This window comes from Chironomus tepperi, unplaced genomic scaffold (assembly GCF_022539635.2).
Source record: "Chironomus tepperi strain 1889 unplaced genomic scaffold, CSIRO-AGI_Ctep_v1 contig_467, whole genome shotgun sequence".
Taxonomy (NCBI): domain Eukaryota; kingdom Metazoa; phylum Arthropoda; class Insecta; order Diptera; family Chironomidae; genus Chironomus; species Chironomus tepperi.
Window position 1 is genome coordinate 1,190,272 of NW_027226589.1, and position 19,639 is coordinate 1,209,910.

The 19,639-nt window shown below is 28.9% G+C and overlaps 2 protein-coding genes across 2 annotated transcripts; one reads left to right on the top strand and one right to left on the bottom strand.

The window, feature by feature from the left end:
• The first annotated feature begins 1,890 nt into the window (after window positions 1–1,890).
• LOC139099429 (lipase member H-like) lies at window positions 1,891–6,181 on the top strand. Its single transcript, XM_070651879.1, has 5 exons — window positions 1,891–2,275; window positions 2,828–2,999; window positions 3,065–3,155; window positions 5,333–5,457; window positions 5,523–6,181. The coding sequence occupies exons 1-5, from the start codon at window positions 1,943–1,945 to the stop codon at window positions 5,762–5,764; spliced, it is 963 nt and encodes a 320-aa protein (XP_070507980.1). The 5' UTR covers window positions 1,891–1,942; the 3' UTR covers window positions 5,765–6,181.
• Window positions 6,182–6,768: 587 nt separating this feature from the next.
• Window positions 6,769–13,390, bottom strand: LOC139099426 (uncharacterized). Its single transcript, XM_070651876.1, has 3 exons — window positions 13,253–13,390; window positions 12,703–13,123; window positions 6,769–10,491 (listed from the first exon to the last, which is right to left on the bottom strand). Exons 2-3 carry the CDS (start codon window positions 13,118–13,120, stop codon window positions 7,217–7,219), a joined length of 3,693 nt encoding a protein of 1,230 aa, XP_070507977.1. The 5' UTR covers window positions 13,121–13,123; window positions 13,253–13,390; the 3' UTR covers window positions 6,769–7,216.
• Window positions 13,391–19,639: the final 6,249 nt, after the last annotated feature.

A 19,639-nucleotide genomic window follows, 5' to 3' on the forward strand; every position in this document is an offset into this window, starting at 1 on the left:
TCTTAATTAGAGAAATTTATAGTTCTTGTGATGATACAAGCTTATGTAAAACATTGAGATCTTCCATTTTGTCTAATTTTTAGGTGCTGTTATGGCTTAATTAGTGAGATATTTTAATTTTTAATGTCTTTTGCTTGGATACACAGGGTTGAATTTTTTTCAAAGCAACGCAAATCCGCAAAAACGTACTGAATTTTGATTCCGGTTTTTGCTGTAATTATAGCTTAATCAGGAAAATTGATGAAAACGAAATCATTAATTAGCTAAAAAAAGATAATTCTAGTGTTTCTGACATTATTTGATTAGTTAAAGTTTAAAATTTTAACAAATCAAACTTTCTAAAAACGACAACATTAGAGACAGGAATATACGGAATTCAACCAATCTGTGGAAATATCCTTATAGTATTTTGCGTTGATTTGAAACTTTTAAATGCCCAACAACATAATTACTCAATGGAACTGAGGTATTAAAAAAACCAGATCTCTCTACGGTGACTAGATAAAAGGTTTTTAGGTGGAGCCGAACAAACGATCGAACATTGTGTCTTATTAAGCTAACTTTTTAAAAAAAAATTAATTAAATTAGCGTTAATCGATCCTGCACGACCGATTTTTTCAAAACACACTCGCAAAATTTTTTCAATGTTTACAAAATAAATTTCACATAATTTATGATTGAAACCAAATGGAAACATTTATTCGTAATAAATGATTTGAATTTGGTGATTTAATGTTGTAAAATTTCTATTAAGAATGATAACATTTCATGAAACAGTCTGAAATTAGTTTTTTGATGTAAAATATAACGCTTTTTTTGGAATTCAAAAAATAAACAAATTTTTCCAGTTCGTGCTTTCGGCTGATTTGCCCAGTCCAATTTATCAGTTAATTTGCCCTTAAGTTATGTGAGTAGACAATTTCGACTTAAAGCATAGGGAGAAGGTTCGTCCCACACTTAAATGCACTTAAGAGCTTCTCTTTCTTCTTTGTTTTTACCTCAGGACCTTTAAATGCTTTTAGGTCCTAATCCATGTCTAGTGAGAGTATTTTAGGATTCATGAATAAACCAACTCTCTCATTGAGTGAAGATAAAAACACGTTATTTGGCTACATGATTACATATTATTATATATATATATATATCCATATTGGTGTTCCAAATCACACCAAATACACAAATATTGGTATTTGTAATTGACAAGCCTACTTAATTTAAATAATGCTATAAATTATAACAATTATAAAATTTATAATAACAGACAAATTCAAATTACTTTAATTTTTCAGTCACTTACTTCGTGATGAAAATAAAACTTATAGATGTCTGTTTTTTAGCGTATTTTTGAAACTTGTTTTCAAAAAGTTAGCTTAATAAGACACTTTGTTCGGTCGGCTGCAACGCGAGATCTCAGCAATCTAACATCGTTAAGAGTTCTGGTTTTTTGTATTCGCTCAGTTCCATAAAGTTATTGCGGCGACGGCCATTAAAAAATCTTGAAACATTGTCTAAATACTATAATTAATAAATTTTTGTTTTCAGTACAACAACAAAATCGTTAGAAGTTTGAATTTCAGAAAACCGTTACTTCTTAATATGTTTGAGTTTTTTTAAATGATTTTTTTTTTACGCTTGGGAGGTGACTTATACATTACTGGATCTTGTTTTTAAGTTCGGAAAGTGACCTGGATCCTACTGAATCTTGTTTTGTGGGTTGGGAAGTGGCCTGAATCTTAAAGAGTCTCGTTTTATAAGTCGAGTAAACTGAATTATTAATCAATTACTGATCGCTGGGACAAAAATTCGCTTAAGTCTCTCGATCAATAGCACGAGGACTTTTGTAATTTTTATTATTTTTAAATGACAGCTGTGCCAGTTATCCATAAACAGCTTGTTTCTGTCATCAGTTTCAGAATAAAACGTTTAATACCTTTTCGTTGTAATGAAATTGATAATTTTTTGTTTAGTTATTAAAGCTACAATTTCAGTAAATTTTGATTCTGCTTACTTAGCTTTTATCGGTTCTAATTACAATGATTATAAAATTTTCAGAGAAGGTTTAAATTTTAATGAAGTAATAAATGAAAATTACTTTAATATTAGTAGACCTAGTGTGTTTATAACTCACGGCTGGAGAGATGGTTTTAGAGAGGAGTTTGGGAAAGTTATGGTTGAAGCTTATTTGTATAGAAATGATAGCAATATTATATTCGGGGATTGGAGTTTTTATTCGCCTTTTTTTAATTATATAGCTGTTGCAGGATCTGTTCCTGAAGTAAGTAAATCTCATTCGTTTCAATTCGAACAAAGTAAGATTGAAAATAGGGCTGTTAATACCGGATTCAAAAACCGAAATACCAGTATTGAAGATTTTTGAATTTTATTAATTAAACTATTATTACAATAGTATATCAACTGACCTGACGATGTTGAAACATGGTTGAAAAATGGGCACTTTGCTGCAGAATCAGGAATCAGACATTCATCTCAAGCCGCTTCTTTAATGAATACTTGAAATGTTTATCGCAATGAATGGAGTGTTGCCTAAAATATAAGTCAAATCTAAATTAAAAATTGGCAGGAGAAGTAAAATTGAAATTGGATCGTGTACTTAGTTGCTTTTTTTTAAGTCCATCGATCAATAACACGAGGACTTTTGTAATTTTTTAAAATAAATGATCGAAAAAGCAAAAATTCACTAATTTTATGACTTGAGATAAAATTTTTGCGTAAATTTTAAATACCGGTATACCGGTATTTATAAAAAATTTGCTTCGGTATTGCAAACCCTAATTTGAAACTTCATTAAAATGTCAAAAACTTTTAGCTTGCAAAAACCTTTTTGAAATATTTAAATAAAATTAAACAAACTGGTTATGACTTGAAACAAATTCATTTTGTTGGTCATAGTCTTGGAGCTCATGTGTTTGGGAAGATTGGTGAAATACTTAAAGCTGATAACATTTTTCTACCAAGAATAACTGGCTTAGATCCTGCAGGTTAGTAGAATAAGTAAAATTATTTCTATTTAAAGAATGCTTATCTTGAAGTTGTCATTTTTAAGGTCCAACATTCAATGTGGAAATTTTGATCAAAATGTTTATGCTTTCGTTTAAAGTTCCATCAAATCCTGGCCTGAGAAAAGGAAATGCAAGGTATTTTACACGCTTTTATTCAATTTATATTCACACCATTTTCATGTGTGAATGTATTGAATTTGTTTGAATTGAAAACCAGTTATTGTATTTTCTGACAAAATTAGCATAATGATTTAGATATGTAATTAGCATATAGTTTTAGAATAAATTTTTTTTTAGGGGCAAATCTACGGAAGTCTTTTTTGACTTAATTGTATGATTCATAATGAAAATGGCGTATCAGCAGTCCGCAAATTGTAAGCTTAATAATTTCTTAACCATTCAAACTTATACAATACATTATATATTATTGGAAAGATCTTTAGATGCTCTGTAAAAATATGTTAATTAAATTAAAATCGGTTTTCACGGTTAAATAACCGATTCAAACTTTGTTAAATCTCAATGGTCGCAAACAGAAATTTTAGGAGTACCAATTTTTCGAACTCCTATATTAGGAGTACCAATTATTCGAATATATTTGGATATTTTAAAACCGTTACAAAAATCTTTGTTTATTTTCTTGGACAATTTATTCAAGTTTCCAGTAAGTTTTTAACTGTCAAAAATTTGAATTTTTGTAAACACTAAAAGTGCTAAAATTTGTAAAAATTTTATTTGCAAAATTATCTATTTTTAGATGAATTTATTAGTACAAAAGCATTATTATATGCTAATCTAGCTAACTAAAGCTGAAAAATAATGTATCTCTTTGTATTTGTTTGCAAATTTTTAATTGCAATTTTACAATATTATACAAAAAATTACAAAAGTCCTCGTGTTATTGATCGAGGGACTTAAGCGCATTTTTGTCCCAGCGATCAGTATTTGATTAATAAGTCACTTCCAGACCTCAAAAACTAGATCCAGTAGGATTCTGGTCACTTCCTAGCCCACGAAAAGAGATCCTGTAGGATCCAGTTTACTTCCCGACCCACAAAACGAGATCCGGTAGGATCCAGGTCACTTTTAGATATAAAAAACCTTAAACTTTTAGATCCAGTAAGATACAGGTAACTTCCAGACCTAAAAACCAAGATACAGTAAGATTCAGGTCACTTCTAAACCTAAAAACCAAGATCAAGGTCACTTCCATACCTAAAAACCAAGAGCCAGTAAGATCCAGGTCATTTCCAGAGCTAAAACCAAGATCCAGGTCACTTCCAGATCTAAAAAACAAGATCCATATAAAACTTACACAAATTTAAAAACCTCATCATTTAACGGATTTTCATTATTCAAACCTTATACCGGTACAAGAAAATTCAAACATTGTTCAGTAAACACTGTAAAAACATCCAAAAACATTGAAGAACACTGTTAAACAATGAAAAAACGTTTTGATATATTTGTTTTTGTTGTTGTATATGAAAATGAAAAATTGTTAATTATAATATTTATGCGTTGATTTGAAACTTCTAGATGACCGAAAACCCAATAACTCGATGGAACTGAGCTATTAAAAATTCAAATTCTAGCGTGATTTTAAGTTTTATTTAATATCAGAGACTATAACTAATCTTAAAAATCATGAGCAGAAAAATAATTTATTTTCATGAGTAAAAATTTTCTGTTTTTGTTTTTTTTTGCAGCAAATTTTGAAATACGCCCGATTCCGTTATATTCTGAAAAACGGCCGTTAACGGGTCCGTTTTTATTATAAGCAAACCAATGCATTTCATCCAAATTGACGTCCTATTTGATTTGCTAAAATATGATCCGCACAATAATGAATAAAAACGATATTTCAAAGTGTTGAAAATAAAAAAAATAAAAAATTTAAAAACTTTTTTGGGGCGCCATAAAAAATTTATATTTAAAAATGTACCGCAGACCAAACAAATTGCTAAATATTAATTTTCTTAGTTAAATTTTGTTAATTTAAAATTCTTTTTGGTGTAAAAGCTAAATTTTTTAAAAAGTTCAGGGAAAAAATTATGTTCAAAAAAACAGAAAAACGGCAATTAAAAAACATTCGTTTTCCATTTTTAATTATTCAAAAAAATAGCCTGTTTTTCGTTTTTGTTAACAACATCAGAAATCATATTTTTAATAGATGGAAAATCTAAAAAAGTCTAACAAAAATTATGCATTCGAATTAGGGCAAAAATTATCGTCCAAAAAATGTTGCCATTTTGGCAAAAGGGTGCCAATATGTACGTGGAGTAATCAATCAATTAATATTTACCTTTAAGATTTGTAGATATAATTCATACTGATGCTGGACTTGTTGGAACAACTGCTTCAACTGGTGACTTAGACTTTTGGGCAAATGGTGGAAAGAACCAACCAAGCTGCAATACATGCCCTTCAGCAAATGGTAAAAACTATTCATTGCATTTTTTTTTTCATTTTTTTCCTCAAAATTGTTCAAACAAATTATAGGCGATGTTGGCATTGGTTGCATAAGCTGTCATCATTCTACATCATGGCGTTATTATGCTGAATCTGTGAGAAGTTTAACTCCATTATTTACATCACTAAGATGTACAGATGGCGTTCACGAATATAAAGAAGAAAATTGTAGAGGACCAGAAACAGCATCAATGGGTTTCTATGCGAGCAGTGACTCAAGAAATGGAAATTATTTTATCAAAACTAATGCTGTTTCTCCATTTTCACATTAATTAAGAGTAGAGGCAATTCTAGTATGATGAATTGTGAAGTTTTGAAGATTTTTTTTATGTCCTGAAGTAATGAAGTTGAATTAAAAAATATATTTAAGATTTTTTTGTTACCAAAATGATAAAAATCACGGCGCTTGTCCACTGGATGTTTACTGGATCTTGAAATACATTAAAATTTCTCCAATAATCTCATTATATGCAGAGATTTCCCTCAGTTATTGACGATAATAGATCTGTGAAACAAGTTAAGGTAATACTGGTGGGTACAATTAGGTAAATAATGACAAAATCGAGAGTCAAATCAATTATGGTCACAATAATGATTAACTTACCTTTTATAGTTAAACTAGCTATTTTTATCGGTTCAATTCATTTAAACCTTATAGAGACACAATTAAATTAAATAAATAAACACAAATTTATACTTAAAACTATTTTCTGACATAGATGATCTTTTGTACCATCATAAATTCCCATTTCTAGAACCAACCAGACTTTTAGCCGTCCTTGCTCCTTTTTTAAGATTCCAAACACGAAAATGCTTCTCGTATGTATTATTTTAGAATATTAAAACTAAAGAACACAGACTTTTCATAGTCTTCTCTGCTCGCTGCTTCTTTAGGTAATTCATCGGCCATCTCAATTCCTTCAATTCCGCTGTGTCCAGATATCCATCTAAGGATGGCTTAATTGTCTTGACCTAAAACTGTTAAATTAGACACTCACTCTAGTACTGTTATAGATTTAACAATACAATTGCTTAAGGACATTTAAATTCTTATCAATACAGAACTATCCAAGTATACCTAAATACCTAAATATTTTGCGTCATAACTGAATTCTACCCTTTGACCATACATTGCTGGAGATGATAGACGATTTATTGACATAGAATTATTAAATTTTACAAGAAATGAATGTTGTGTATGTATCTCGGCTCTCCTAAAGTTCCGCTTCATTCCATATGATTCGCTACTTTCTACAGACTGTACGAATTATAGTAATAGTAATAGTAATAGTAATAATATTTATTTTACCATAAAGGTATTTGATTTACAAATGAAATTGATACAGTTGAATTTTTTGGTACACAGTATTTTTAAGACACATTGATATGTAGGATCAAGTTAACAATTTTTCAAGTCAAAGTTTCGTATAAATTTAGGCTCTCGTTTCGGCGGCTATCATATTACGTGATACTTTTCAGGCTCGTTCTATCCACATTCCAATCATTAGGCAATCTAGTAGCTCTCGTCCCTTTGTCTCTCGCTACACTTCAAGTTTATGACCCGTTCCTTAATCCAACGTTGCCCAGAATTTCAAATTAATCTTGATCTCGTACATTAAGCAGTCGAAGTATCTAAACTTCCGAAAAAGAACAAATTTGGAAATGGCTGGATTCGAACCGACGACCTTCGAATTACCATACCAAATTTGAGCCAAGCGTCTTACCTATTTGACCAGCAAGGCACTTAACTGCTTAATTATTTCTATGAATGCCGAAAAGATCAGAATATATAAAAACACAAGAACTGGATAATTTAATATAAATGACAAAAGGTCGCAAACAATCTCAATTTCATAAATAAAATTTTTAAGATCTAAAAGTAAAATTTGTAATTGTGTGGGGACACGTTTTTCAATCTCACTGTTGCGCTTTGTCGACAATAATTCAACAATCGTTCTTGCACTTGCTTCTTCAATAGAATGTTCATCCAATTCAGTATTTTCAGTCAGCGTTGTATCAATTTGGTTGAGTTTTTCTGGCGAAATTTTCGATTTTTCAAAATTTTCGACATTTGGTATATCATTTGAGTCAAAATTATACGTTTCTATTCCAGAGTTTATAAGTTGTCGTTCACTTTCGAGATTTCCAGTGAGAGCTTTTTCAAAATTTACAAATGTTTCATTTAATTTTTGATTATTTTTGCATATTTTAGCAAAGAATTCAAATTTTTCTGTTGTCATTTCACGATAATATCTAGGAATATTGTCAGTAATTATTTTTTTAATTCTTTCACCAATTTGGTTAATTTTCTTTGAACTGAAAATAAATTCATGAATTCTGTGAAATTTTTGGGAATTCTCAGCCAAAATTTCTAAAAGTTTTAAGGTTTTTTCACTTTCTTCATCTCTTAGTAAATAGCTTGGAATACTTATTAAATTGATGACATATTTTGCAATATAAAACTCTGCAAATGATTTGTGAATAAAAGTTACTGCAATGCCTTCAACTTTAGGGTAGTGTTGAATTATGTGATTACTAATATCAGGATATTTAGTAATAATTCCATATTCTTGTATAACATCAAATGTCCAGCAGTTTCCACTGTCAAATTCCTTAATGGCTCCCAACTCATTAAGCTTAAATCCATTTTTGTGCTCATAATTTTCACCAAAAATTGTCTTTAGAGCTAAAACTTCATGAACCGACTGAATCGAAATATTAGAATAAATGTCAGATACGTCTTTACTTTTAAATCTGGCATCCATTTTCATATTAATTTTGAAGAATATTTCAAATAAATTTGATGGATCTGGTATGATTCTTTTATCATTGTATAAGCATGTTATATCTCTGATGAATTGTAGATTATTCATCTCCAATTCAAAGAATTGTCCTTTTGATGTTTCTAAATATTTAAGGAACTCTATAATTTTTTTAAAATATTCCTCAATAATTGGTTTCGCTGAGGTTTTCATGTTAATACTGATGAAATCTTTAATTTCATCATGTGTAAATGGAGCAAATCTGACGACTTGGGTGTTGAAAATTTTCTCGATTTGTTGAATCTGTTGAGATTTAACTGATATCCACAGCTCAATTTTTGAATGTTTCTTGATAGTTTCAAAAATATCAATCCATAAATCACCATATTTTGTCCAAATCTGATCAAGGCCGTCAAGCAGATAAATTGCACGAATATCATCTTTCAAGTTTTTACTTCCGAAGATTTCTATAACCAAGTTTATGTTCATTTTTTCATTTATGTAATTATCAAAACGTTCTGTATGATCTTTTAAATTAAGATAAGTCACAATTGTATCTGTATTATATTTTTTCAATTTCACTTCGGTTTGTTTTAAAAATGTCGATACTCCAAATCCAGGGATGCTGAAGATTATAATTGCTTTTGTGCTAGTTATTTCCATATTCAGTTGATTCAAATCTTTAATAGAACGCTGATGATCATCACCAAAATTTCTAAAATTAACAAATTTTCTTTCATACACAGTCGCAGAGTTATCAGACAATTTTAATGGACATGATTTAATTAAGAAATCTTTAATGTCATTTGATGCTAGCCGATCGACAATATCTGGATTTTCATTGTATAAAGATCGGAGTGTGTAATTTGAATCTTTGAATAAGACTTTTGTATTTAAGATCTTCTGTTTTAATGGCTGAGTAAGATCATTAAACTTAACAATCCTCGAATTATCTTGCAGCATATTTAAGACCAATAACCCTCTTTCCAATTCTGGTTCAATAATATTTAGGCTGTATTGAATGAGTTCTTGGAAATTTGTTTCATATATCTCCAATAAGTTTCTATCATTGTGATATTCCATCAATATCTGAGGATAAGTAACAATAAATTCAGCTGGCTGATGTTCTGCTTTATATAACACCAACACATCACCAACATGAGTATCTGAATTTTTATTCTTAATACATTCAACCACAGCTTTCTGTTCATAGCTTGATTTTTCATTGCTTTCTGTGTATGGATTATAACTATTTCTGTAGATAAGCAGCATAGCTGCATGACATAATTCATGAATAATTACGCCACTTAACTTACTATTTTCATAAAATAAATTTTTGGCGCCAATGAGAATCCTTCCATTACTGTTGACATAAGCTTGGGTTCCAATAGAACTCAAGGGATCCATAAACATTGTATGTACACTACTACAATCAAAATAAATTACGATCTGATTCCAACTAGCTGCAATCTTGAGTATCTTTGAGCAATAGTTATTATTATCAATGATTTCGAAAGCTTCGTTGAGTTTTGACATGAGCTTTTTTGTCAAGTTATTGTTGTGTCTGAACAGCCTCGATTTACTCAGAAGATAAATCAGATGAGCATTTGGCAGTGCAATGGAATTTTCTAAATTTTCTATTTGTGTTTGCCGACGCCTTGCAATTTCTTCAATATTTTTTGTTTCGTAATAAACTTCTTCTAAATCTTCACAAGGACCAGCACTTAAGCCATGCTTAATAAACTTAATTATGTCGTACTTTTTCGCTTTCAATCCATGAATAAAGATTGACTCGTTATGTCTGTTGTAATTATATATCAAGTTTCCATTTTTATTCAACTCCTCGCTGAATGTGATGAAATCATTGCGATCAACTAATAAATGAAGGTTCTCGCTTTTATCCAGAAAGTCTTTAACTTTACGTGGTATATTTTTAACCGTAAACCAGTTTTTGAAAGTTGGGAATCTCGAGTTAGCATTCAAAAGAAGAATCATTATTTTTTCGTTATTTTCTTTTTCCTGTTGATCATTTTTTATGCTCGAAAATTTTTCCCAAGCTGCATTGATTGCAGGAGAGTTTTCATTGTCTTCTGGATTTAGTCCTTTGAATAAAAAGCTCTCAACAGCTTCCAGATTGTTGTCTTTTGCTGCATAATACAAAAGATTGTTGCCATCTTCATCACCAATATCAAAAAAATCAAGATTGGATTTTTCTTTATTGGATTTTGAAATGATTCCTATAAATAAAATTTTCAGATATTAGTTAAGTTTTTAAGGATAAATTGAAGAAATTAATCAAGTGAAAAAGAAACAGGTCTTGATATCGGTATTAGTTATGATGCTTTACAAGGACGTTTCCATAATTTATTTTAAATTGTTTTTGAATAGTATCAAAAATGGGGTGGTTTAACCCCAAAAGCTTTTTTATGATCTCTCGGTAACACATAAACATTTCCAAACCATGACTGTGGAAATTTAAGTTTTATTCTAAGCCTAATCAAGTGTTACCTTGTTATAATTTTATGAGTAAACAAAAATACGTTATAAGAAGTGATTGCAAGTTAATGACCATTTGATGCCTATACTATGGGGCAAAATTAAAAAAAAAGTTACATTCACTTTGATTTTTGGAATCAAGACTTGAGAGTATTTTTTTTCTTATAGTCCATATACCAATAGACTAGCATGCAAAATTTCAGCTCATTTGGAGCTATTTGATCGATTCTGGAGGTGTTTGAAGTTGAAAAATTGTAAAAAACGGATTTTTTTCACGTCTTGTTTGACTTGAAAAGTTTCTTATTTAATTAAAAGATATTGAAAAACGGTTTTCGGTTTCTAATTATACTATATAAGAGCTTTATTTTGCCATGGCACAAAGTTTATATATACTGGGTTTTAGTGGCAGGATTTGAGAAAATGTATGAAAATACCAGGAAAAAAAGCTTCAAGCGTCCGGAAAATATGTCAGTTCTCAAAAGTTTCTCATATAGACCTATTTTTTCGTAAAGTACTTACTTTTCTACATTACAAAACTGAAAAAATATCTAAAATCGGTTGGTGCGAACAAAAGTTATTGCATTTTTAGTTTTCGACTAATTGTTTTCTCAAAACTGATATTTCTAAGATGAATTTGGAAGATATCATTTGGAAAAAGTTTTTTAATGTATTTAGCCATTTAAGGAAGACTTGTGAAGAAATTTTTTGAAAAAATTCAAAATTCGCCGAGTTAAAGGTACATATGCTATTTAACGACTTGACTCTTTTTTCCATCACTAAATCAGCTATAACTTTTACATAGGTAAATATTCAGTTCTGTTTTCTGTTTTTAATAGCTTATTGTAATACCTTTCTAACAATATATAATACTTAATAGTTGGAAGTAGTCTTGGTCGTGAAAACGGACCCTGTTTGTGACTGACCCTTTGCAAAGAAATTTTCAAAAATGTCATTTGCAAAACTACCACTTAGAAATTAAATAATGCAATGTTTTTGTGTTTTTTAGGTCAAAATATGATAGTTATGATTTTCAAAACACAAAAAATCTCATTTTGTAAACTTTCTGTAACTTTAGGGGCCTTCATAGGTAATACTCAGGTAGTCTCTCAATTCTCAGATATGAAACCTTTTTATTGTCTTTTTTTATTGTGTTTATCAAATTATTGTGTTTTATTGTGTTTTTATTGTGTGCAAAGGGTAGTGACGTGCTCTTCCACCTCCTCGTGGTGCATTCCTGGCTATGCCAAACCGCTAAGGCGGTGCGGTACTAACGGAGCAGGTTAAGTTTGAGTGTGAGCCCACCTTCGTTAAGCATACGATAGCCACGAAACGCTTAGAGAAGAATCAACGGACGGATTTACCAATGAAGACCCCAGCTAAACACAAACGGACTAGAGCAAGGAGCTTCAGATATGCACATTTAGACATCGAACACCATGACTCAGATCATTATGCTGTTGGAGCGAAGATCCGCTCCGAGTGGAGCAACAGCTAGATGATAGGAATGGTGAGGCGTCGTGGCAAAATTGTCATGCTGCAATGAAGCAAGCTGCTGAGGAATGTCTTGGATACCAGCAACCAGGAAAGAAAAAGTGGTTCGATGACGAATGCAGGAAAGAAATGCAGGACAGAAAGTTATTAATGCAAATAAAAAGATGAGAACGAGAGCGAGATCCGAAGAACTTAGAAAACTTCAACGGGATAAGAAGGAACTTTTGAAGAGAAAGAAAAGAGAATTTGACAGATAGTGTCTTGACGATATCGAGAAACTTCAGTCCATGAATGAGTCAAGAAAGTTCTTCAACGCAGTCAAATTTGCTAGGAAGAAATTCCATCCAAGGGTAGCTATCTGCAAGGCCAAGAATGGGGACAGCATCTTTAAATATGATAAGGCTTGGAACCGATCATCATTTCTAAATTAAACATCCACAGTAAAGTAACTTAATACTCACCAGTTTTGCCAATCATAATCTCTTTAGTTAAAAAATCATGTACATAATTAGTTGCAGCTTCATTTTTATCATCATCAATATAAATTGAGTAAAATTTGGAATTTCCTGGAAGTTTCCAAAAACTTATGCTTTCGTGTTGATCAGTCAACGATGTAAATGAAATTAGAATTGATTTTACCCAGTCATTAGTGAAAATCTTTGATATAAATTCCAACTTTGGATCCAATTTCTCATTTACTCTCAAAATTACTGCATGAATTTCATGATATGCTAAAATTCCTCCTGATGATATCAATTCGATCCCGTGTTTTACTGATGGGACGTTATCAATAACCAGAGTATCAAATGTTTTATACCTGCACGAGTTGATAATTTTTTGCTTATTGCTTGAATACTGAACTGATAATTTCACCATCATTTACTGAAAATTTAAATTTAAATGACCTTGAAATTATTTGCTTATCATCGCTTTTTTTCGCATGTTAAAATTTAGACAAAAAATTTTTGAAGTCATATGAAGTTTATTGCAAGTTTATTACATTAATATTACCTTTATTTAGTTTGTATTTATTTGCAATTCAGAACTTAAGAAATGCCACCTTGACTTTACACTATAACAGAGCTGACTGAAATGAGAGAACGTAGCAAAATTTTTAAATAAAAGGAAGAAAAAATATGTAAAAAAAAGTTATTTAAAGATACGCTTTTATTTTATTTAGGTGCAATGAAAAGTAGAAAATAATATTTAGATTCCAGTCTCAAATTTAAAAGAGACAAATTAGATTTGTCCACGCCTTTTATTATAATATATAATGTAGATAATGCCCTTTTGAGTATATAAAAGACATTATCAAAGCCCACGCTTTTATTATAATTTTCTTTGTCAAATTTTAAAAATTTGTCTCCTTTAAATTTGAGACTGGAATCTAAATATTATTTTCTACTTTTGATTGCACCTAAATAAAAGCGTATCTTTAAAAAACTTTTTTTACATATTTTTATTTTTTACTTTTTAGTTTTCTTTATCAAAAATTGTTAGTATCCGAATTATCAATATTGAAGACTAAAAATCGCTTTTAAATGTCAATTTAAATTTTAATTCGAAATGAATTTGATCCTAAATAGAACAGAGTACATACATTTTAAAAAAATTCGATTTTGTGTTCCATGAAGATAAATTTATAATTTGAAACAGGCCAAAAACTAGGGTTTGTTAATATGAAATCGTAAACTTTCATTTTTTTCCCAAATTTCTTTTTAATTTTTATTAACAATGGTTAATGAAAGATTTAGTTGAAACTAGGGGTTTCAATCCCGGGATCAAAATGTATGTAATCCCGGGATTCAATCCCGGGATTGTATATAAATCAATCCCGGGATTGAAACCCCTAGTTGAAACTTCAGATCAATCGGATAATAAATTTGGTCAATATGTCGAAAAATCCTTTAATTTTGAGTGAAACAACTACTTTTTAGATCCTATCTACTACGAAATTTTAAAATTTTGCAAAGTTTTTATTGCCATTAAACAGAGTAATCTAAGATATACTTTCATGCCAAATTTCAGCTCAAGCTTCCATGAAAGCAAAAATATATCAATAAATCGTAGATTTTGGCCTTAAAAAACTAGTTTTTTGGCCCTAATTAGAGCAAAATTTAAATTTTTGTCGAAAATCTTTTTGATGTGTTCTATATTAGCCTACAATACACCACTATGCCAAATTTCAGACTTTGAAGTTAAGTAGAAGTGGTCGAAATAGGTACTTGAAAATTTGAAAGTCTTAAACAGAGCAACCTAAATAAAAGCGTATAATAAAAAAAAATATATTTGATAAGAAAAAAATATATTTGAAAACATACTTTATAAAAAAAAAAAAACATTTTAAAAATGCCTCGTTTTACGCTCTAAAAAGATTTAATTCAAAAATGAATTCAATTTTTATTATTCATCAATTAATAACTCGATATGTTAAGAATATATTGTCTTATTGCAATTTCAACTTCTTTTCAAGCGAATCCGTTTCAAAGTGACCAACATCGGACTTATCAAAAGCATAAAACAGAAGAAATACGATGTAGCAAAACTTAAGAATGACACCGTAAGAGAACACTTCAATAATAGAGTGGGACAACAGCTAGATGATAGGAATGGTGAGTCGTCGTGGCAAAATTGTCTACCTGCAATGAAGCAAGCTGCTGAGGAATGTCTTGGATATAATCAGCCAGAGTGATTTTACAAGAATTTGTACTGTTTATAGCATTTGAAATTTGAAAAATATCAAATATATTGATATTATTTTTGCAAGTTGTCAATTGGTTAACGATAATCATTGAAATATATGTTTTAAATTCAAGAATAAATTAATTTTGTTCTGACAATTTCAAACGGTTTTTAAAATTTGAAACATAAATGCTAAAAGCAGGTGAAGTTGGTCATGTTAGGGGAACAATCAAGCTGTATAAGAAAAAGATGGCAAGGATTGCTCTGAACCGACATTAGATGAAGTACTTGATGCCATATCTAGGCTTATGAACAATAAGGCTACAGGTGAGGGCGGTTTACCAGCTGTTCAAGACTGGTTGTACAAAGCCGGAGGAGACAATGCATCAAATTATTGTACAAGTCTGGGGACAGGAGAAGATCCCGGATAAATGAACAGTAGGTGTCGTCTGCTAGCTACACATAACATTTTACTTAGTTATGCGTACAAAATTTTCTCAAAGAGTGTCCATCAAGTAGAACGGTGACCTAACGAGTTTAGTGAAACACTATATATGGGTTTTTTGTGCTAATTTGTGAAAATAAGAAAACAACTTTTAAAAATTTTGTGAAGGTTCCTGCACCGAGATATGAGCATTTAAAGATGCAATTTTTGACGTTCTGGAAGTCAAAATGTAACTCCAACATAACAGCACCAAAAAATTTGAAACTTTGCTGTTTTTTTGTGCAACCCATACCCAGTAAAATAAGCCAAAAAAAAATTTTTCAAAAAAGTTCCGCTACAGAGTTATATCCATTTTTCGATTTAAGTGCCGAAAAAGTAGTGAAAAACTCGAAAAATTTTCACACTTTTTAATCTGAAATCTACAAACCTTCACCAAAATTCTTTAAATTTTGCCTGTTTTTTGTGCAAGAGTTACCTAACAAAATAAGCATAAAATATTTTTTAGATGTAGCTTATATGGTAAGATATGGCCGTTTTCCCGTGCAACCTAAGCAAAAAAAATTCAAATTTTTTTACAATTTTGCATACAAATTACGCAAGACTTTACTAAAATTATTGAAAATTCCCCTGAATATTGTGCATACGTTAATTGTTCATAAAAAGTTTAGTAAAATATAATTTTTGGATTATATATAGCCATTTTCCTCTCCAAGATAGTGAAAAATTTAGATTTTTTTTAGATTTTGAGCTCTAACTTCAACAGGAAGTAACAAAAATTTTTGTAACTTTGTCTGATTTATGTTCAAACATTACTTATTAAAACACAGCAAAAAGATTTTTTGAAAAAAATTTATTTGAAAAATTATGGCAATTTTTTTCATATATGAAGGTGTAAAAAAGTATTCAAAATCTCTATTTTTTCATATTTTTAACTCTCAGAAATGCAAATTTTAATTAAAATTTATGAAACTTTTTTTGTTTCATTTAGTAATGATTGCAAATAAATCAGACAAAGTTCCAAAAATTTTTGTAACTTCCTGTTGAAGTTAGAGCTCAAAATCTAAAAAAAATCTAATTTTTTCACTATCTTGGAGAGGAAAATGGCTATATTTCTATATATAATCCAAAAATTATATTTTACTAAACTTTTTATGAACAATTAATATATGCACAATATTCAGGAGAATTTTCAATAATTTTGGTAAAGTCTTGCGTAATTTCCATGCAAAATTGTAAAAAACTTTGAATTTTTTGAGTTTAGGTTGCACGGGAAAACGGCTATATCTTACCATATAAGCTACATCTAAAAAATATTTTATGCTTATTTTGTTAGGTAACTCTTGCACAAAAAACAGGCAAAATTTAAAGAATTTTTGTGAAGGCTTGTAGATTTCACATTAAAAAGTGTGAAAATTTTTCGATTTTTTCACTACTTTTTCGGCACTTAAATAGAAAAATGGATATAACTCTGTAGCGGAACTTTTTTGAAAAATTTTTTTTTGGCTTATTTTACTGGGTATGGGTTGCACAAAAAAACAGCAAAGTTTCAAATTTTTTGGTGCTGTTATGTTGGAGTTACATTTTGACTTCCAGAACGTCAAAAATTGCATCTTTAAATGCTCATATCTCGGTGCAGGAACCTTCACAAAATTTTTAAAAGTTGTTTTCTTATTTTCACAAATTAGCACAAAAAACCCATATATAGTGTTTCACTAAACTCGTTAGGTCACCGTTCTACTTGATGGACACCTCAAAGATACTCTCATCAAGACTAGAGTCTCTTTATGAAGACTTTATCCACAACTTCCAGGCCGGCATTAGGAGTGGGCGATCGACAATTGATCAGATCCACTGCGTAAAACAAATCATCCAAAAAAGCCTTTTTTTTTAAACTTAAAGTAGCTACAATTTTAATTTAACACTATATTATGATGTATAAGGTCAGATATACAGAACATAATATTCGGCAGTATTTTTTGTCCAGCGATTTATCAGTCAATTATAATGTATCCAGGTCCTTTTCAGTAAAAACCCTTTACTTGGTGAATTTACAGCTCTTGTATCTCTCTTATCTGTTAACTACATCATTCGTGATCAGTTTCAACATCTCACGTTACCAAAAAGCTTAGTTTTACTTCTTATACTGCAGTACCTTAGAAGCCGAATTACCTAATCTTCTGAAAAATCACTAGGCTGGTGGTGGGATTTGAACAAATGTTTAAATGTTTAAGATTATACAAACCGTTAATTTGTTAAATTTTTTAAAATCCGATGAATTTTTCTTTAATCGAAAAAATCTGAAAATAATATTTAAAAAAAACTTCTTGTTCATTTTTATTTTTATTTTTTTATTTCCTTTTATTTTATTAGAAGCTTACAAGTTTTTATCTGTTCACTTATTGAAATTTTTCTGATATTTTTTTTTTTTTGTTTCTTAAAGGACAACAGTCGACGTTTCTAGTATTATGATTCTTATTATTATTTATTATTCATTATTTTTAATTTTATTCCACATTTAAAGATTTTTATTACTTTTTTGTGAATTTTTTTTTATTTTTAGTGATAAGAATTTTTCTTCATCCTACATTTTTCAATTCATGATTTTTTACTTTTTAAAAATAGTTTTTTATTTTTTATCTTGATATTTCACTTTCTTCTATCTTTAACTCTAAATTTCCAGATTTTTTAATTTTTTTTATTTTACCAATCAAAATTACATTTACATCTATCAGTTTTTAAGATTTTTTGTGTTAAGAAGTTCTTTCAACTAGTTTTTGCCCGAAAAGTTCTGCTTTGAAAGTTTATAAAATGTCAAAAAAAAATTAAAATTTTTCAGTTAAAAAATTAAGATTCTATTTTAAATAAATGATAAAAATATTTCAGTTTGAAAAAAAAATCCGAAATTATGAACAATAAAGTTAATCATTAAAATTATTATTATAAAAATTTAGGAATTTTGTGGAAAAACATATTTATTTAGAGTAAAATGTAATAAAAAAAATTTACAAAAATATTTAACTTTTTTTTTAAAAAAATATTATGACTTGGGCTGGAACCTGGCAATATTTTTAAATACTTCCTGTCTTTTCCATACTGTATTCCTTTTCATGGCTTCTTTCTCAATTTTCTGTGACATTATTTGTATATTTGGTGTAGTTTTGTGTATTTTTTCATCTTTTTCTGCGTGTGTGGGTGTGAATATAAATCAAATACATAATAACATTCAAGTTTGTTTTTGTGATTACATTTTTTACTCTATTGGGTCACTAAACAGTTATTTCATTTATTTATACTTTTATATTTATTTTTATTACACAAAATCAGATTTATTTCAAAGAATTTTCATGAAAGTTAATTTTTTGGGTTTTGTTCTATTTTTACAGCATTACTACTTTTTCAATTATTTCATTTTCATGTGAAATATAAAAAGCTAAATTTATTATTTTCTCTTTTGGACGGGAAAAGCTTTTTGTTTTTAATAAATTTTAATATTTTTGATGAATTTGCTGGTCTAAAGCATGGAAATCTAATGAAAAACTGATTTTCTTTTGGTGGAATTGTTGAACTTAGTTTTGTGAATGTGAACGATATGCAAGATCTTTATTATAGAAAACCAAAAAAAAAAAAAAATCCAAAAAATTAATGTTAAAACCTAAAGAATTAAACTTTAATAATCTTAGTTGAATCAAAAAAATAAATAAAAATAAACAGAGTTCAAAGTCGACTCGAATTTCATACAAAATTTTAGTAAACTTTGGGCTCTGTAAAAAATATAAAACTAAAAAATAACATTTTTTTAAATTCTTTATTAATTATTATCTTTTATTAATTAAATCAAATTTTACTCGAAATTAATGTATATTTTGAGTTGTTTTCCGATAAGAAATGCAGTTAAGTAATTTTGCTCAAAAGAATTATTTTTGATTATTTTTAAAGTTTGAATTTATTATCTAAAAATAAATTTCATAATTATTAATACAAAAAAAATCTATTTTAACAATATTTTGTTAAGACTAAAAGATAAAAAAGCAAGAAAAAATATTTTGATTTTATATTTTATTTATGGCAAGTGAAAAATTTAGTAACGAGTTAATTTAAAAATTTAAATAAGCAATGTTAAAGAAAATTAGTTAAATATGAGTTTCGATATTTGGAATAAATTTTAAAATTTAAAAGTATTTAAATAATTTGTTTTAATTTTAAAGCAGTCAAAAAAGTTCAACCTTTAGTTTTATAATTCAATTAAAATAACTAATTTTAAACTTGTTAAT